This window comes from Meriones unguiculatus, chromosome 7 (assembly GCF_030254825.1).
Source record: "Meriones unguiculatus strain TT.TT164.6M chromosome 7, Bangor_MerUng_6.1, whole genome shotgun sequence".
Lineage (NCBI taxonomy): Eukaryota > Metazoa > Chordata > Mammalia > Rodentia > Muridae > Meriones > Meriones unguiculatus.
Genome location: NC_083355.1, coordinates 61,300,239 through 61,318,825, shown reverse-complemented (window position 1 = coordinate 61,318,825; position 18,587 = coordinate 61,300,239). Strand labels below are relative to the sequence as shown.

The 18,587-nt window shown below is 38.8% G+C and overlaps 1 protein-coding gene across 3 annotated transcripts; it reads left to right on the top strand.

Annotated features, from left to right (window-relative positions):
* The first annotated feature begins 257 nt into the window (after window positions 1–257).
* On the top strand, window positions 258–17,242 carry Mbip (MAP3K12 binding inhibitory protein 1). 3 transcript variants are annotated; one of them, XM_021657353.2, is made up of 9 exons: window positions 258–461; window positions 3,819–3,938; window positions 5,660–5,881; window positions 5,969–6,065; window positions 8,305–8,370; window positions 8,592–8,744; window positions 10,169–10,266; window positions 15,244–15,282; window positions 16,706–17,242. In XM_021657353.2, exons 1-9 carry the CDS (start codon window positions 333–335, stop codon window positions 16,808–16,810), a joined length of 1,029 nt encoding a protein of 342 aa, XP_021513028.1. In that variant the 5' UTR covers window positions 258–332; the 3' UTR covers window positions 16,811–17,242. The 3 variants fall into 3 exon arrangements, with proteins under 3 accessions (XP_021513028.1, XP_021513026.1, XP_021513029.1); XM_021657351.2 differs by having other exon boundaries at window positions 259–461; window positions 16,703–17,242; XM_021657354.2 differs by lacking the exon at window positions 8,592–8,744 and having other exon boundaries at window positions 259–461; window positions 16,703–17,242.
* Window positions 17,243–18,587: the final 1,345 nt, after the last annotated feature.

Sequence of the window (18,587 nt, the reverse complement as noted above, 5' to 3'; positions counted from 1 at the left end):
GACCCAAACTCTAACACTTAACAGTTAGCTTCTGCCAGCATTCACAGGGAGTCTCTAAGAGCCGATTTAGGTTTCTAACCCACCGCGGAAAAGGAAAACGCACAGAACATGGGGTGCCCCCTCGCACTAGCCAGCACTCACACATTCCCTACGAGCACAGATATTCTTGCTCCTGATTGGTCTTCATGAGTGTCTGTCACAAAAACAGGGCGGGGCCTACTGCAGAGCAAAGGGAGACGCCGCGGGTTACGTCATCTCAACGCGACGAGATTCTGGAGGGCGGGGTGGGGTGAGCGCTCTTCGCCGTGGTTAGGGACTGCTGTGGAGGTGTCATGGCCGCTGCTGCGGAGCGTAGTTCCCCTAGCAGCAGCGAGAGGAACCCAGAGCGAAGCTCCAGCCCCCTCCTCACCCGCGAGGTCCTCTGCGAAATCTTCCGCTCCTTGCATACCTTGACCGGACAGGTGAGTGGGGGCGCGGCGCGGGGTGAGGAGCATCTCTCGGAGGCGGGGACCCTCCGGAGTGGCGTCCGCCGCCGGGATGCGGGGGGCCGAGCCGCCGAGACCCGGGGCCGCCCCGGCGCAGCTGCTGGGGGCGGGAGAGTGCCAGCTGCACACTCGGTGATCAAGTCGGAATTCCGAAGTCGAGAGAAACCCGGGTCCTGGCGCTGAACCCTTGCATAAATTACGCATAAAAGATGAGGAGGGTTAGGTGGCTCTTACCGCCCTTTTGCCCAGGGTGTTTATTGTAGAAACTGATTGGTTAGTATGCCCTGAAACTTTTACTAGCTCCTTCTCCACCCTTTAGGGGGTGATTTACTCTGGGTTTTGTTTATTTTTTTTCCTCTTATCATTTGTTGCATTTCCTCTTCTTTGAAACGGGAGGTGTGTCTAAGGATTTCTAAAACACAACTTGTAGCATGCCTGGATTTTAGTGTAAATTGTTGGATGAGTGGTCAGTTCTAACTGCATTACTGCTGACATGTAACTTAGCTAATTGCTCTTACAAAAATGTCTAGTAAAACTGGATTTTAAAAAACAGGTTTTCACTTTACTGCTTGGCCTTTTTGATATAATGAAGCATTTAATAAGGAACAAACGTATGTTTGCGTGCTTTAAAAAAATGTTTTATGTTGAACATCTTTCCTAGTTTGTCTAGTTTGTTTGATTGGTTGGTCTAGTGCATGAAATGGGCCCCGCACACATTTGTGTCAACGGCAGTAGTGAGAATTAGTTTCAAAATCCTTAGTTGGATGGAGAATTAATCTTGTAAAATGTTATTTTAATAAAGGTCTAAAAACCTATAGTATGCTTCTTTTGACTGGCAAACTACTCTGATTTATAGTTTGGTGTTATGAAGCAATTATAAATTGCTTAATAAGCATTTACCAAATTTTTTTCCAAAGTCTTAACGCTTTCCTTATTAACATTCAGTGGTAGCATACCAGATCTTTAAATAGTTTAAAAGTTAGAGAACTTTTTTTTTTGGCATGGATTTGGAACTTAAAGAGTTATTCGTTTATATTCTAAAGTTAAGGTGAGGGAGAATATTCTCATATTTGTTTAAAAATTGCAAAAAATAATTTACATTGATAAATAATTTAAACATCTAAAGTATTTTGCATACTGAATTTTTCAAAATTATATAATTTTATTTCAAAGGTTCCAATGGAAAATGATTAAGTCTTAAAGTGTCACCTGCCATAAATGTTTGGAGAAAATGAGGTTTTTGTAACACAAAAAAGAAATTTTTATACAGGTGTCAAATATAAGATTTTTTTTAAAAAAAAAACAATTAAATGCTGTTTTAGTAATATGTATCTTGAGATGTGTGATTTAAGAATGAAAGCCATACAGACTTACAAAGTTGCCACTGTGGATTGGGTCCTTTTGCAACAAATTAAAGGGGTTTTAAAGATGCAAGTTCTAATTTGTCTGAGTTCATCTTCAGTATCACTGACTGATTAGTGCTTCTCAGTAGAAAGTATAAAACTGAATTGTTAAAAAGTTTTTCTCCAAATGCAAAATGTACTGATATTAACCTTTTTCTTCCTTCTCATTGGCCCAACTTACCAAGCTAAAGTTGTATTGTTAGTTTGGTACTTAAGAATAGGAATGTTCTATTGAACATACATAATTGAATGGTCAGTTATAACTGTATATTAATAGAAAATGTTGGATGTCTGGTTACTGTCCCGAGAGTTATGGGGTAAAAATGTACAGAATTCATAGTTGATGGGGAATTTGCTGAATTAATAATCAGATGTAATTTTTTAATTAATTTGCAACTTTATTGTTTGGTTTCTATAAAAGAGCAAGCATCTTGAGTTGCCTTTGAGGGCTTATGTAATTCTGCCGAATGACATGAGAGTATGATCCAAACATTAAGACTTCTTTTCTACAGTTATTTCCTGTAGAGAAGGTGATGCTTTGCTTTGGCTTAAGGTTTGGCTGCTTTTTCCCAAAACCATCTAAATTTGCCGTGATCAACTAAGATTTCCTGCAGGACTGCAAACTCATGCTGATGGGTTACTTTCACTCACATTAACGAGTGCTAATCACATTAATAATCGTAATGTCAAATATTAATTTAAGCTTCTCTTTGTCAGGATACTCTATGTAGAATTTTGCATTTCTTTATGTCTGCCAAGTGTGGACTTGAAATACTTGTAGTTTCAGGGAAGGCTCTGTATCTACTATTTATACAGCAGGGTACTTAACATGGGAGATTGAGCTCTGTTTGGGCCTATGGACAGTGATTTATGTTTCAGTTTTTTTTTTTCTTACAACTCATTAGATTTATATTTGAACTCATGAAACATGTATCTTTACTTTGTGGAAAATATGACTAATTTTTAATTATCCTTGCAAAATGAGATATAATTAACTTGCTTCCGGTATGGAGTATGTCCTTATACAGTGTCATGATAAATGCATACCCTTAGGAAAGTTTGTAGGGATTCCCTGATGCTGGGTCAGAGGCTGCAGACAGAAGCTTCTCTCTCTAACATTTTGACTGATTCCAATGTTAATTTTATATTCAGGTTCTTGGTAGTTTTCTGGGTATAATTTTGTTCTAATGAGTCACCAGCTGAGGAGAAGTTTTCATGTAATGAGACTTATATCTTACTAGAGAATTCTTAGGAACGTACTGGATATCCAGTTCTGGCATTTGTTAGGCTGCTGTGGAAAGTATTTATTTTCTAGCTCGACAATTTTATAACTCATAGTTTGATTTTTATATGAAGTACTTACTGCTGTCTGTCCCTATGTGTAAATAATCTTGAGTTTTAGATACTTTATAAATTGCTTAAATTTGAAAACAATAAAAGTGACTTAGAAAATATCAAGATAATGATATATTTTAGACATGTGTTTGTGTGATATGTAACAAAGAAAATACACTTTCTGGAATTTCGCAGTTGACCTTCCTCTGTTGAATGCTTTGTTGGAATTAGGATTCTGACTAGGGCAGACCTATTTTTGAATACTTTCCAAAGGTATTTTAGATACCTAAGTATTAAAAGAGTTCCATCTCTTTATCTTTAATGGATGGCTTCTTCTCAAAGATGGCCCCATTATACAAACATAGAAACAGAATGAGAATAATAAAACATGCTTTTAAATTATTTTTTTTCAAAGCTGCACCCCTTTGGCTTTTTAAAATGGCACCTAGGTAAAGCATTTTATTATATCATGAAACTTAGTAACTTTGAGCAAAATAAGCATCCATTACTCCATAGAAATCTTATTTTGTGATAATCCCAGATATACACCTTAATCGTGTAATTTTTGTGATGTTGCTGGTTTGCCTCTTTGAAGCTTAACCTCCGAGATGATGTGGTGAAAATTACAATCGATTGGAACAGGCTCCAGAGCCTCTCAGCATCCCAGCCTGCATTGCTCCTTACTGCACTTGAACAACACGTTTTGTATTTACAGGTAAATTTCATTTTAGAAATGTTTACTGGATATTGAAAATAGAAATTAATTATAGTTAAATTAGCTGGAGTAGTTTTCGGTTCTACCTCAACACTCTGTTAATAGTATTACTAATAAAACGTTACTTAAATCCATATTGAGTCTAGGTCTGTTAATTTCACTAGTGATCAGGATAGTTACAAGAAATAGCCCAATCGGCCGATGGGGGTATGAGATTGAATAAATGCAATTCTATTCAATTCTAGGCTTTGCTGAAAATTCAATACAGTTCATCTATGGTGGGTTATAATTAAGCAATAAGACACGGCAGGTGTGAGTCATGCTATGATAATGATTCCATGCCTTGGGTGAGTTTGGAGGCTCATGGAGTGCTTTCAGTGGTTCAAGAAGTGGCATTATCCCAGCATGACACATCCTGGAGTGTCTATTGCAATTAAACAGTTTTATCGTAGTTTTTAAAAAGAAAGTAATTTCTGTGACATTAATGTTTCATCTTAGGGAGTAACCAGTCACTATTTCGTCTTAATAATTTGAAATAATTTCTCCTTGATATTGGAAGTCAATATTGAATTATTTATGGTGGCATTGTTACATTTTTTAATATTGCAGTTTAAAAAATGAACAGTATTATAACCTTGCTGGTTGTTGTTGCACATCTCTGTAATTGATGTACGTTGAAGGTTTTTCTCTAATCTGAGTAAAATGTGAAGCATCAAGGATAAGCAGAACTGTTTTTTCTGGTCACTTTACTGTGTTTAAGATGTCAGAAGAGTTCAGAAGAGTACTTGGCATAGCAAACAATAGAAACAAAATTGTATGAAAAGATGATCGGGATATTTTTTAGAAGTAATGTTTTAATTTTCAGCCCTGCACTTCATTGATTTTTCTGGAAATGTTTAATTGTGTTTTGGGATAAAAATAACAGTTAACGCTTTGTTTAAAGGGCAAGTGATGAGTTATAGAACTCAAATGTGGACCATGTTGGGTTGGGGATGGCTAGGAAGAATAGAAGCAAGTGAATTTCCATTATGAAGATGAATTTTTTAAAACCCACTTTAGTTTCCTGTTTCCAAGTAGAGGTCTTTGTGGCATGTTTTGTTTTGTTTTATTTTGTTTCATTTTTTTCTTTCTTCTCCCTTTGTGCATTTTCCTTTGTAAAGTTTCATTTCATGACCCAATAAGCGATCTTGCGCTATCAGGAAGAGGCTGAATGCTCATTCAGTGTAACACCTATATACTCATATCCATGCTCTCTCATTCATTTTGGCCAACTGTACTTTGAAGTGGAGCATCTCCAGTGATACAGTGATAATGCAGGGCTTTGCTGAGTGAGCACTGCTCTCCCGCTAAGGAGGAGAATGCTAAGCCTAGTGTTCTGAATGACATGTTAATTAAGAGGCATCCATCCAGGCCAGAGACTGAAGGCTTTGATTTGGCACAAAATAAAAGATGAATGACAGAAAGATTTTCTCAAAGAAAGAGTTAAATTTCCTCAGGTTTTCTTTCTTTTCTTCTTTTTTAAAAAATAAGTTTACAGCAAATGATAAAGGCCACAGTAGTAGAAAACAGCAAACATGTGTGGTCAGACCTGGATATCCTTGTGTGCCAGCTTTTTATATTTAATAACTGATAATATTCATTTGCTTAGCAGCAGTTTATATAAATATATCACTAATTTAGATTAGTTTGAACCTGAGCAGATATCACTGTGTTCTTTTCAGCCTTTTTTAGCAAAACTTCAGTCTTTAATTAAAGAGAATTCAACTGCTGTTGATGAGCTAAGACAGACAGAACCAGAGACCAAGAGTGAACTAAGTACCAAGCATCCAATTGGGGACCTACAAGATGAAGGAAAGCTCAAGGATTGTGACATAGGAGACGTGAAAAGAACACAAATCCATTTTGATCCAGAAGTAGTTCAAATAAAGGCTGGAAAAGCAGAAGTAAGTTTGGAGTGGTTCAGGGATGGGGGTGACATTCATTTTAAAATTCTGTTGTGTTTATATTGTTAAAATATTTGTTGTTTATAGATTGACAGACGAATATCTGCATTTATTGAAAGAAAACAAGCTGAAATCAATGAGAACAACGTCAGGGAATTTTGCAATGTTATTGATTGTAATCAAGGTAACTAGAAAAATTTTATTTGGACAACTGCTGTAGTATTTTAGGTGAAGGCTAAACTATAGAGACAAATGTTTACCATAGAAACTAGAAGATGAAAGTTCCTTTAGGAAGTGGAGGTGGAATGTTAGGTGTTAGGGTTGTTCAGACTCGCTGTCAGGAGAAAACAAGCAATATGAATTTCAGGTCTGTAAATGTACCTGTGAAATTATGTTAATTCCATGAACTGAGTGAAGCTAATAGCATTCCTCAAGAGGGAGCAGGTCTCTCTTTACTCCTGAGTTTCAACCTGGATATACCCAGCTTATCAGGGCGACCTGTGGAGCCTTTCTCCTTTTCCATCATGCATACCTTTGCTGTTGTCCATCAGTCTCCTTTTCCTCCTCCCGTGATGCTGCAGTGTGTCTTCAGGTCTGCAGTGTGTGCGGGACTATCTACTGTGCGGCACTGCTGTAGGTCATATTCAGTTATCCTTATAATAACCAGCATAAGTAGTTCTTAAAAAATTACAGAGGAAAGTACATAATTGGGCTGGGTGTTTTTCTTACTCTCTTTAATATCTCTTGGCTAATAATTATGAACATGGAATTGTCAGTTGAACCTGGAAGTCACTCATAATCGCTTTGAGATGGTTGTCCTTAACATAATAATGTAGGCTCACTTTTGATTCTAAATGTAACTCTGCTAACTTTTGTGGATCTCTAGACTTAGCTTTTTAGAACAGGTGTAACAGTGGCGAAATCTCGGGTGCAGCAATCCAGTTGTACACACCTCAAGAGAAAGGGTTCGTGAGGGAGCAAGTGCATGTGTCACTAATGTTCCTCCTCTTCTTCCTGCTAGCTCTATTATTATAAACCACCAGAGGATAGAAATTGACAAGAATTGAAATGCTCAGCAGGGTTCCTTGGCCCATTCAATCCCTTGCTGGGTCAAAACAGTGCTAGCAAGAATTGCTGTGGAGAGTGGCTGGCGCTCATACACTCATGTCCCCACACCGTGCTCTCTTTCTCACTGATGGGCCTATGCATTTGGAATATAGCCCTGGAATGGATGATAGCTTTTTTTTTTTAACTGTAGACCAATGAAAGGATAGAATAAAGACGTGTAGGCCCCTTAAATATATTTTGAGGTGTTTCCAAGGAACAGAAAATGAGTGTTCAATCTTTAAATGTAAAAGCTTAAGTGTGCTTGCAGTTGTTTTTAGTTTTACTTATCACAGATCTGTTAAACTTAAGCTTAAAAAAATACATTTTGAAATGTTAGTGTATTTTTTAAAGACCTCTCAGTTGGTCTAAGAAAAAAATTGAACAAATTTCGTGGACTAACAAAGGACTTTAGCTCATTGTACGTTCATTTTTTAATAAAATAATTATGGAAATTTAACAGAAAATTTACTGACAAAATATGCCTTTACTGTTATTTCAAGCATTAGTATATGTTTCTATATGTTACTGTATTATATGTGTTCATATATACCAATTATGCTAAATTTAATCCTATAGATTATATTAACATATTTCTAATTTCTTTCCTTATAATTTTTTTTGTTGAGACAATTGAAAAGAAACTGTAGTTTTCACCTTGGTAAAAATATTGGAAAATTTTTCACAGCATATTTTTCCTAAACTTACTGTTTTTAAAAAGTAGGATTGGAAGGAGAAGATGCCTTTTTTGATCAGGAACTCTTTAAATGAACATCAGAAATCTAGGTACAGAGGAAAAGTATGTGTTATACTTGGTTTCAGTGTGTATGTACTTGAAGTTTCAGTGTATGTTATACTTGAGGTTTCAGGTTCTTTTTTTTAAATACGGAATTCTAAGATGAAAACTTATAAAATATATAGTCAGTCCCTCTGTTAGGTGCTCACTAATATAGTAATAGCAAGTGTGCTGAAAAAAATTTAAGATAATTTGGAAAATTGGTTCTGTTTACATAATGAACTTATGGTGCTATATAACAGATGATTTATTTTCTCCAAAGGTCAGTGGTTCTTAATAATAACCAGTTTTCATTAAAAATTATCAGAAATTATGTCACTTAATGGTAATGATTTTTCTATATGTAAATCTGAACATTAGATGTTATTTAATTCATAAGATAACACTCACCCAAGCTATTCTATATGTGACAGTAACATAATTATTATTACTTTTACTTGAAATTCTTTTGTGAGTAAAATATGAATTATTAGAAGTTTATTGTAATCTTATACATTTGTAATTAAGAATCTATTCTCCCTAGAAAATAGCTGTGCAAGAACTGATGCCGTATTTACTCCTTATCCTGGATTTAAAAGTCATGTGAAGGGTAAGTAGCCACCATATACAGCTCCAAAATGGCAGATGTTTGTTGCGGCTTCTTACAGTGGGGAATAGAGATGCCATTACCATCTAAACTTCATTCCGAAACAAAAGCATTGCCTTTCTTTTTTGAGCTTGTGGTGAGGTGACCGTTGTGGAAAGAATATAAAGTACTGTTAAGGAGAGAGAAAAACAAATTTACATAGGCTTAAAAGTTTCTAAACTCAGTTTCTAGAGTTGTGAATACCTATGGACCACAGACTAGACCTGAAGGAATTGCAGGGTCAGGTCACAAACCTGCGGGCGTGGTGCGAGACTGTGGTAATCAGGCTGTGGAAGAGCGACTCCAGAACATTGAGGCTCACTTGCGATTGCAGACAGGTCAGTAGAGAATTAAGTGGTGTTCTGTGATGTACAGTAATTTAACATGTAATGTTAAGGAAATTAGGTTGAGTTAGCTTCCAGATTGTCCTTGAGCCTTCATTGTAAAGCCATCATTCTAGTTGCATAAAAAAGTCACTAGTGTTGAGGAATCTGTACAGTTCTTGGAGCTTATGCTTTTTCCCCGTTATACTTCTTGCCACTTTCTAAATTGGGAATTCCAAATAGATTCTGTTAGCCTCCGTTTATTTAAGTTACAACAGAAAATGAATGTAATGTTTTACTGTGGCAAATTTCAGAGCTTATATGACCACCTCTAATTATTATCAGTCACTCTACCAGCTACAGAATATGGGTAAATGTGGTCCTGGTCCTCAGTGTGCTCACTGACGTAGATATGTAAATGAAGAGGTGCCATAGGGAAGATGAACCATATTCATTGAACAGAGCTGTTAGTCACTGGGAAAGTGTGAAGCCTCTGTCAGCTTAGTGCTTACCAGTACTCTGTGGAGGCGCTGCTGCTGCTGCTGTTGCTGTTGAAGCTCAGAGAGTTCCAGCACTTGCCTGTGTTCTTACAGTAAGGGACAGCTGGAAAGCAAGCACAGCGTCTTACCCATTAGTTACCGTGTTCTTGGTCCTCTCCTAAGTGTCCCGACACGTTTGTACCCTCTCCACAGCTACTGCTGGAGGAAGCTTCTGTAATCTCTGTCTTGGAGGGATAGGTCTGTTTATCGCTTCCTTCTCTATGTCATTTTCCACCCTGTGGCTAAATGCAGTTTTTCAAGGTCAATTCTGATCTTGTTTCTACCCAACTAAAAGTCCTTTAAAAGTTCTCTCTAGCTTTCATACACATAGCAAACTCACTACCCAGAAAGACTGCTGTTCCAGACCAGGTAGACTGCAGTGGTGCTTGAAGGAGTAGAAATAATAATGAGCTTGTATTTAAATATCTTTAATATTCCATGCCCTCCTCTAAAAAAAAGAACTTTAGCTGAGAATTATGGGAAGAACTCCTTTAAATAGTATTCTAGGTCAGAGGAGAAAATATACCATGCTAGGAGAAATGGAAGTTGAAGAAAATGACAGGACATAGTGTAGCCATCAAATGGAACTGTCCTTTTGTCACTGCAGGATTTTTCCTTCTATCTAACTACCAACACATCTCATAAATGAATTTCACAAAAGCTTGTAGCAGTATGGGAAGCATATGCAATATTTAGAAAGCAGAAGTCTATAATCTGTCTCGTAGAAGGCAGAGTGAAACTATCCATAAGCTGAGGATTTCCGTTAATTTGCTTTCATCTGCTTATTTTCTTCTTAACTGTTTTCATGCTTATATAAATATATTTGCATAGTATTTTAAGAATAAAAATGATAAGCGAACAGAACTATTAAGATTTCAGTATTTTTCTCCTTGAATTTAGGTGGCCCAGTACCAAGAGATATTTATCAGAGGATTAAAAAGCTTGAAGATAAAATCCTTGAATTGGAGGGGATCTCTCCTGAATACTTTCAGTCTGTAGTAAGTATTAATGCCTTTTAAAAGAAAACTGTTATTTTAAAGTTAAGGGATAGAGGACCTCAGCACTTCGGAGGTGAGTGATTACGTGCTTCTTTAGGAATTCAGAATAGTTTTAAGATGTGGGAATACTTGTCCTCTCAACTATGGGAAGTCTGTCGAGCCATCTTCATGTTGTAACAGCTCAGCCTGTGGGGGTCCAGCCTGTGACTTTGGAGCTGCTGTCTTCGGCAACAGCAGGTGCTTCCTCCGAGACATCTCACAGGCCCTCACCTTACACTCTCACCCATTCTCTTTACCTTAGCACAGACTTTTTTTAAAAGACTGTCCTGTATCTGTAACCCTCCGCTCTCTTGTTTGTTTATTCATTCGCTCATTCCTACCCCCTTCTCAGGGACATTGAGAAACTGTGTTCCTAGTGTCTTCTTTGGCACACCAGTGTCTGACAGCCCTGAGCTCACTGTGCTCCCAGCATCCCCTGAGGAGGTTCTTCTCTCCTCATGCTTGCTTTTCTGTGTCTGTCTGTGTGAACTTCGAGATAGGTTCTCACTGTGTAGCCCATGGCTCAGGCAGACCTTGAACTCTCAATCCTCCTGCTTCAGCTTCCTTCCAAAATCTGCTAACTAACCATCAGCCATGCCCTGTCCAATATTTACTCATTCACTTGATGTCTAATCCATTCCATGTCTCCTAAGATGAACCATGGAGAGGTTCAAAGGAGAACAAGAAAACAGATATGGAGCCAGGGGTGGTGGTACATGTCTTTACTCCAGCACGCAAGAGGCACAGGTAGGCAGATCGCTGAGTTTGAGGCCAGCCTAGTCTACAAAGTGAGTTCCAGCACAGCCGAGGCTACGCAGAGAAACCCTATCTTGGAAAACAAACAAACAAACAAAAAAGTAAAAGAGAAAGAGGCATGTGGAAACATAAGCGATAGTTCTCTAGTGTGAGCAAAGCACTGTGGGAACGCGCTGGTGAACCATGTATAGCTACTGTTTTCAAGTACTGTAATTTAAAATTAGTTTTTAGAAATAGTCACTAAACCTGTATCTTTTAAATATTCTAGTAAGCTGCAGTCCTAAAAACTGTAAATTACTATGTTAAAACATTTCCATGTTTAAGGGTCCCGTTTTTAGAACAATTACATTAAAAGATGCAACACATTGATGCCTTTCATAATTTTCTGCTTTTTATAATAGCTTATTTGGGAGTTTATTTTTCAACCAATGGAAAGAATTTTAATTCTCATTTTGTTCTGTGGATCAAATGTTTTTTTCTGTCAATGTTCAGCTTTTCATATGTTGTGCTCTAATGTTAACCATAATAATCTACCTCGGTCCAGTTTCTAGAAGTGTCTCCAAGTTTAGAATTCCTCTATATGTGAATCTATATAAAAACGTTTTAGTTAAAATCCTTTCATAGTTTAGAAATTCCGTTTCCAACAAAAGATGAACACGTAAGGGCTTATTTGTTTCTTAGAAGCTAGAGGAGCATAGTGCCCACTGTCTTTTCTGTTTGCTTTGAGGCCTGAGTATGCAGAGTTATGCCATTACGAGAGAGAGAGAGAGAGAGAGAGAGAGAGAAGGGCAGGCAGCCTGTTCACTTTCTCTCAGTGTGAAGATAGCCCTTGAGTTGGCTTTACTCCGGATCAGGTGTGTGGCTCCTACAACGTCCTCACTCTGTTATAGAATGTCAGTATGAAGTCTTTCCCTTTGGTCTTGTTCCATATCTGTGCATGGTTCTAGAAGACAGAGTTAGTCTGAATGTTTAAACCTTTCCCGTTCTGTGCTATAACGTGCATGTCATTTCTAGTCCTAAACCACAGGATGTCTTCCATTCAGACATAACTTTAAAGAGCTAAAAATGTTTGTATCTTTCACGGAGCACCACTTTATCCCAGTTTGCATCAACTCTCCTTTTCCGAAGGTTTAACCATCCTGCTGATGCCCTGCTGTGTTTCTAGTTCTTTCCAGTGCAGCTGCGGAGTCAATGAGCCTCATGCCTTGGAGTGTCACAGAGCTCTCACTCACTGGTGTCTCAGCCAGCTTCTGCACACAGGCTTTCTCAACTGTCCAAGCATAAGTCATATAATTTAGGAACTTACTTGCTAATTCTGTCTTCATGCCCTCTTCTACCTCCAAGTTTATACGCCTTTAAAAATTACCCCTTATTTCTGTCAGTGACAGAATAATTTCACTAACCAGAAACTAGACATTTCCCATCCAAGTACTAACCAGACTTGGCACTGCTTAGCTTGTGAGACAAGATGAGGTCAGGCACACTCAGGGTGGTGTGGCCATAGACAACACTGGACTTTTCCCCGTTCTCTTCCCACATCCAGTCACCAACAGCTGTCAGTTTTTCTCTCTTAACTGTTTCAGGAAACAGGACAGGTCCTGTCCCCATCTCAGGACGTTCCTTCATCCCTAACCTAGTATAGCACTGTCTCCTCATTCTGGTTGATCTCCTGTCATTAAAATATCGTAAGTCTTTACAAACACTGTAAAGATGTTTTCATAAGTCATCACAAGTCACTTCCCTGCAAATGCTTTCTGAGTGGAAAAGATAAAAAGCTTCGGGTACAGCATTGAAGTTTCTCTACAATTTGGTGACCTCTACTTCTAAACAGAGCATTCTATCTTATGTAGAACAGATTCAACAATAAAATAAAAATCCACAGGACAAGGATGTAAAGGTCTTGTTCTTTCGTTAATCAAGTCAGTGTTAAGGTTCTGTGAGCTGGAATCAGAGTGAAGGCTCAGTGGAGGATCTGCTGCAGCCACACTGACTTATGACATCAGTTCTATTGTTAACAAGAATTGTACTGACAAGATAAGAAACTGACCTTTAAGATGGCGTGAACAAGTGAATGGGGCATGGCTGATGCTTAGTTAGTAGTCTTTGGAAGGTGTCTAACTCTTGCTCCAAAACAACGTCTGGATATGACTCCCAATTGTCAGGGGACTATCAGAGGAAGAGAATGCTGAATTTAGGCCAGATCCACACTATATGTACAGACACTGTATGAAAGTGCGTGTTAGACCTGAGCCATGAGTGAGCAGTTGGATCCAGCTGGAAACTTAGTTTATAAATGCAGGTCCTTGTCCATAGTGTTAGAATGGAGTCAGAGAGAAATTGTAGTCAAGGAAATGAGTTTAAGTAGTATGTCATTATCCATTGCTAGAGAGAAATGCAGGTCTAAACTATTGCAGAGAAAACATACTGCGTATATAAAATTAGCTGCCCTTTGCAGCTGATTAAAGAAAGGTGACTGGTGTGGAGGCAGCCTCCTTATCTTTGGGTTGCCCTGGTGCACAGGTCCATTGCCCATAGATAGGATCACCTTTCACTAGGTCCCAAGCTTTCTAAAGTTTTCTGTGCTATATCTAAATGATCTTGTGAAGGATTGTGTTCATACCTAAAATAAACTTCAAAGACATATTTCACAATAATTTTAAGTCATTGATCCACTGTGTTCTTATTCTCATTCTGGTATTTTTAATTTTTGTTCATGGTATAGAGCTGTTGAAATTCCATTGTTTAAACTGTTGGGGTCACAAGAGAGTGTTTGAATGAGACTCTAAAAAGCCGCTTTTTAGGGAGGTGGGTAGGAGTCTGCGTAGTGGATGGGCTGAAGATAATCTCCACCTGCCCATTTGCCTCACCACAGGTACCCTGCTCAGCTTGGCAAAGAAAGGAGCAGACTTACCTGAGCTCTCCTAGTCCAGGTGTAGCAATTCTAGCACTTAATGACTGCTATTTAACATAGCTACATATGAGGCAAACTCAGGTGGTATTTCTATCAGCTTTTGACATGAAAGAAAAAGTTTTAATTTCTTCTCTTTGCGATCATATAAATTCACTGAAAATTCTGCCATGTACATTGATCATGGCTTTTGGTTTTGGTCAGATATGTTCATTTATTAATTTACCACCCAGTGATTTCTGATGTTGTGAAACTAAGGAGAAAGTATGAAAAGAATTCATTAGGTCACAGTTCAAAGGCTGAGTAGTTTGTCCGAGTGAGTCCTGTCAGCTTGACCAGATGTAACCTTCAGGCCAGCACGCACGTGCGCACACAGCACCAGGGAGTGAAGCTAGGGTCTCCACATGCTGGGCAAGCATTTCACCACTGTGCCATTGCTTTAGCACAACTACAAGAAATGTGAATTCAGACCAACTCCCACAATGTGGACATTATGAAACAATGAGAACACAGTCTTCAGGGTTCATCTAGTGGTAAAGTCATGATTGAAGAGGATTTCTTGCTCCTCTTGGTTCTGTGTTGTGTTGGTTTTTCTCATTGGTACATGGCAAAGTTGCTATACATTTTAGGTATAGCATTTTAGGGTTAGCAGTGGCCCACAGGAACTGTTGTCTCACAGAAGACGTGGCAGAAAATTTCTCCTGACTCCCCAGCTGACCCTCTTTACTTCTTGGCTACTATTGGGCCATGTGCATGTCAGTTTCTCAGCAAACATTGGGGTGGGGTAGGCACTGCCTTGAGTCACACACGTGGATAAAGAGCTGTTTGCCCAGACGAGCACAGTGACATCGATAGTCAAAATGTCTGTGTGCATATGTGCATGTATTAGGGATACATTTACCTCTTAATCTAGTATCCCAAATAATACCCTTTGCCTCTATCCATTCTCCATTCTCTTGGTCAGTTTCCCAGAGCGGGAAGGTTCTTTTAAAAGAAACCAAGTAGAAAATCCCACAAGCCCCTCTTTCTGCAGTTCCTAGACTTAAGAGAAACTGGTAACGAATGGGAAGGAGGTATTTGCCAGAGAGGAGCTTGTTACACTGTTATATACTGTCTAACAGTACCCTCCTCTGTGGGTTAACTTTGTAGACAGTGCCTCAAAAGTTTGGAGCTCTGCTTGGGGTTTCCAGAAGCTTTCCATGTATTGCGCGGTTTTCTATAAGGGAAGTAATGCTGATGTTTTCTAAATATTATTTTGTTAACTTTTAAACTAGAACTTTTCTGGAAAAAGAAGAAAAGTGCAACCACCACAAGTAAGTCATTTTGTCTTATTTTGGACTTGTGAAATAGATTGATGAGTTTTATACCTTATTAAGAAATATCCACTCTGGTTGCTTTTAGGTCATGCGTTGGCAGACCTTAGGTTGAGTTAGGAAAGTCATTTTAAGACCATACAATGATTCCACCAAGCTGAGTGAATATAAAAATCTTTATCTTGTTAGAAAACAAGATATCTGGGTTAGAGAACACTTAAGTGACCAAATAACTTTTCTCCTCTCACTTTCCCTTTTGTGAACATTGCAAGTTAGCATAACCTAAGTCAGAAAGAAGGTGACTTCCTGTTTAGGGAAATGGCTTAGTGGACAAAGTGCTTACAGCATACTCAAGAAGACCTGAGTTCTGATCTCTGTCACCCACATCAAAAGCAGGGCATCGTGAGTAGGTCTGTTACCTCAGTACTGGGACACAGAAGCTTACTGGCCAGCCTGTCTAGCCAGTTGGTGAGCTCTGGGTTCATTTAGAGACTCTGTCTCAAACAGTACAGTGGGGAACAATTGAGAAAGATGCCCAGTTTTAGTCTCTGTCTGTTTAGGCACATGTGTCTGCAAGCACACTCGCTGCCTACTTCATGCACACAAAGGGCAGTTGCAGCTTAGCTCTCTGTCCAAAGTACTTTATTAGCTGAATTTGAAATTGTATGATTTTGGTAGCCTTAATGATGTAAATTAAAGTTGGGGAAAACTTTTAAAAATTTTGGTGAATTTTAAAATAATATGTTGCTACTAGATGTGGTGAAATATACCTGTGATTGCAGTACTTTGGAGGATGAGGTGAAAGGGTCAGAAGTTCAAGGCCAGCCTGATCTATATAGAGAGGCCCTGTCTTAGCATTCCCTATCTCTCAGATTAGCTTATTACATATTTATTGTAAAAATTTGAGTCAGTTTTTGAAAGGAGCCTCTGTTTCCCCAATGTAGTTGATCCTCAGAAAGAAAATTATAGATATTTTAAGCATTTAAGCTAATTTTCCAGTGTATTTTTTTTTAATTTTTTTCCTATAGATTGTGAATCTATAGGGTTTTTGTTTTGTTTTTTCCCAAACCTTTTATTCATCTTTCAAAGCATAAAAACTCCAGGAGAGGTTTCTCATTAGGAAGGAGAAGCAGGTCAGCATGGCACTGTTTTTATCTGCGTTTGTTCTGTGTTGCTGGCATGGAATCCAGGGCACCACACATGCCAAACAAATGTCCTGCATTGATCTGTATTGTCACAGCCCCGAAGAAACAGAAGCCTTGTTACTTTACGCCTTTAAGCTGTGGCACAGTCACCACACCTACTTGTTAGCCTCAGTTATCCCAGTAACGTGTTGACGGATAGTTAGGCATTTATAATTCACTTAGCACTTTATCTGCATTAAGAAACCTAAGTCTTATTCAGCAATTCGTGTTCCTAGCAGAACTATTCGCTGGCTGAACTGGATGAGAAAATTAGTGCCCTCAAACAAGCACTGCTCAGAAAATCAAGAGAAGCAGAATCCATGGCAACCCACCACCTTCCGTGAGAACTGTTCCCATCACATTGCTTTCCTTTAAGATGCATGTGCGTGTAACTTACATATGTGTAATTATTTGCAGGGTATTTATCAACATAAACTTTTCTGTAAAGTCAAGGTTTATTTTTGCATGAGTCTGGCTCGCAGCAAATAACTAAGCATTCCAGAGTTTGGAAAGGATGTAAACCTTGAGCATCGATAGCACTGTTGGAATTTATTTCCTTCTGTTTTAAAGGAGGCATTTTGGATATTGAAAAACTTAATTTGAAAGAACTTTTGATGGACCACCAGAGATTATTATTTTGATAGTGGTACTTAAAAAGACTTTATATTTTAACACTGATGAACCAGTTTTTTTAGTTTATATTAGTACATTGTACATAGTGGACATTTAACAAGAATTTATTGACAATAAATAAAAATTGACATGCATGTGTATAACTTTTTCATGTCTTTCTTATTATAAATAAACACTTAACCAGTTTTATCACTTTATTGGCTGTGTGGCCTGGAGTAGCTTAATTTCTTTGTGCCCTGATTTGCTGATTTCCTGATTTGTAAAGAGGAATGACAGGAGAGCCTACTTCATTGATGGCTGTGAAGAACAGTGAGCTGGATTGTCTGTCCTGAAGGAGGGACGTAGTAAGCATCAGTGTTGGTGGGTACCAGGCATCCATCTTTGGACAGTGCTAAACCAACACAGAAGTTCCATTGCCACAGCTGGAAACAACATGTAAAAGATGCAGCTGCGCTTACATCCAGTCTTACGGAGCAGCAGTTTGTTTGGATGCAAGAAGTAGAACTATACTCTGGATCACTTGTGAATGAGGAGAGGTTGAAAAAGGATCAGGAATCTGGAGCTTGACTGGGGGAAGCATAACTGAGCATCGTCAGCTTTAGAACTTCCCTGGCGGCGAGTCTGACTCTGCACTGGCTGGTTCTCTCAGTCTCTGCCTTCTCCCTCCTTGCTCGCTTTTTACTACATACACTCATTCAGTCTCTCTACTGACTGGTTTTTCCAGCCCTCTCTCCTTGAAGAGTGACAAAAGCCTCCCCATTTTTGTTTCCCCACATCAGCTGACGCAGTAGTCCTGTCCCATTAACTTCAACTTCCTCTAGTTTTCTTTGATAGGCTTTAGCGCACTTGGAGCCCAACTCTCAGAACCTCAGCTCCAAGAACCACTGTTTCCTGTTGAGTCTGGAACCAGCTGACAAAGCTAGGACTTAATGCCTTGTTTTTAGCTAGGGTAAATTTGTCCAGAATAGAGACCTGACAATAACTATTCTAGAGCTAGTAGGCGTTCAACCTTTTGTCCTTTCTTTAGTGCATCACTCACTGAAAAGTGGTACCTGGAGTTGAGGAAGGCAGATTGCTGTCTTAATCCAAGCTCTCTAATGAAGACTTGCTTCCAGGGACAGCAGAATACCTCCCTAGTCGACCTCAGGTTATACTCTATCGAGTGTTTCATAAGGCGTTGGGCTTCCCTGACATCTGGCTGCAGCTGGATATTTATAAATCAGAATGTCTCAGACCTGGTCTTGTGGGTTCAGCAGAAGCACCAGTGTAGAGAGCGAGCTCTTCCTGCTTCCTTGAAGTAGATCCTGCTCCACACTTGCTCTGTGGGTGCTTCCAAGTCATGACCTAGCCTTTGCTCTCCATAGTTATTTCTCCTATAGTATCTGAAAAAAAGATTTAAAAAAAAAAAAACTGTGGGTCACGTGTCCACCAAAATGTGGGTCACGTGTCCACCCCAGAATAGTGACATCTGGCTTGCTAGGGTCTCCA

Coding starts and splice junctions, on each gene's coding strand:
- Mbip (XM_021657351.2), top strand. CDS start 333: ATGGCCGCTGCTGCGGAGCGTAGTTCCCCTAGCAGCAGCGAGAGGAAC. Junction 462..3,818: donor TGCATACCTTGACCGGACAG/GTGAGTGGGGGC, acceptor GCCTCTTTGAAG/CTTAACCTCCGAGATGATGT. Junction 3,939..5,659: donor AACACGTTTTGTATTTACAG/GTAAATTTCATT, acceptor TGTTCTTTTCAG/CCTTTTTTAGCAAAACTTCA.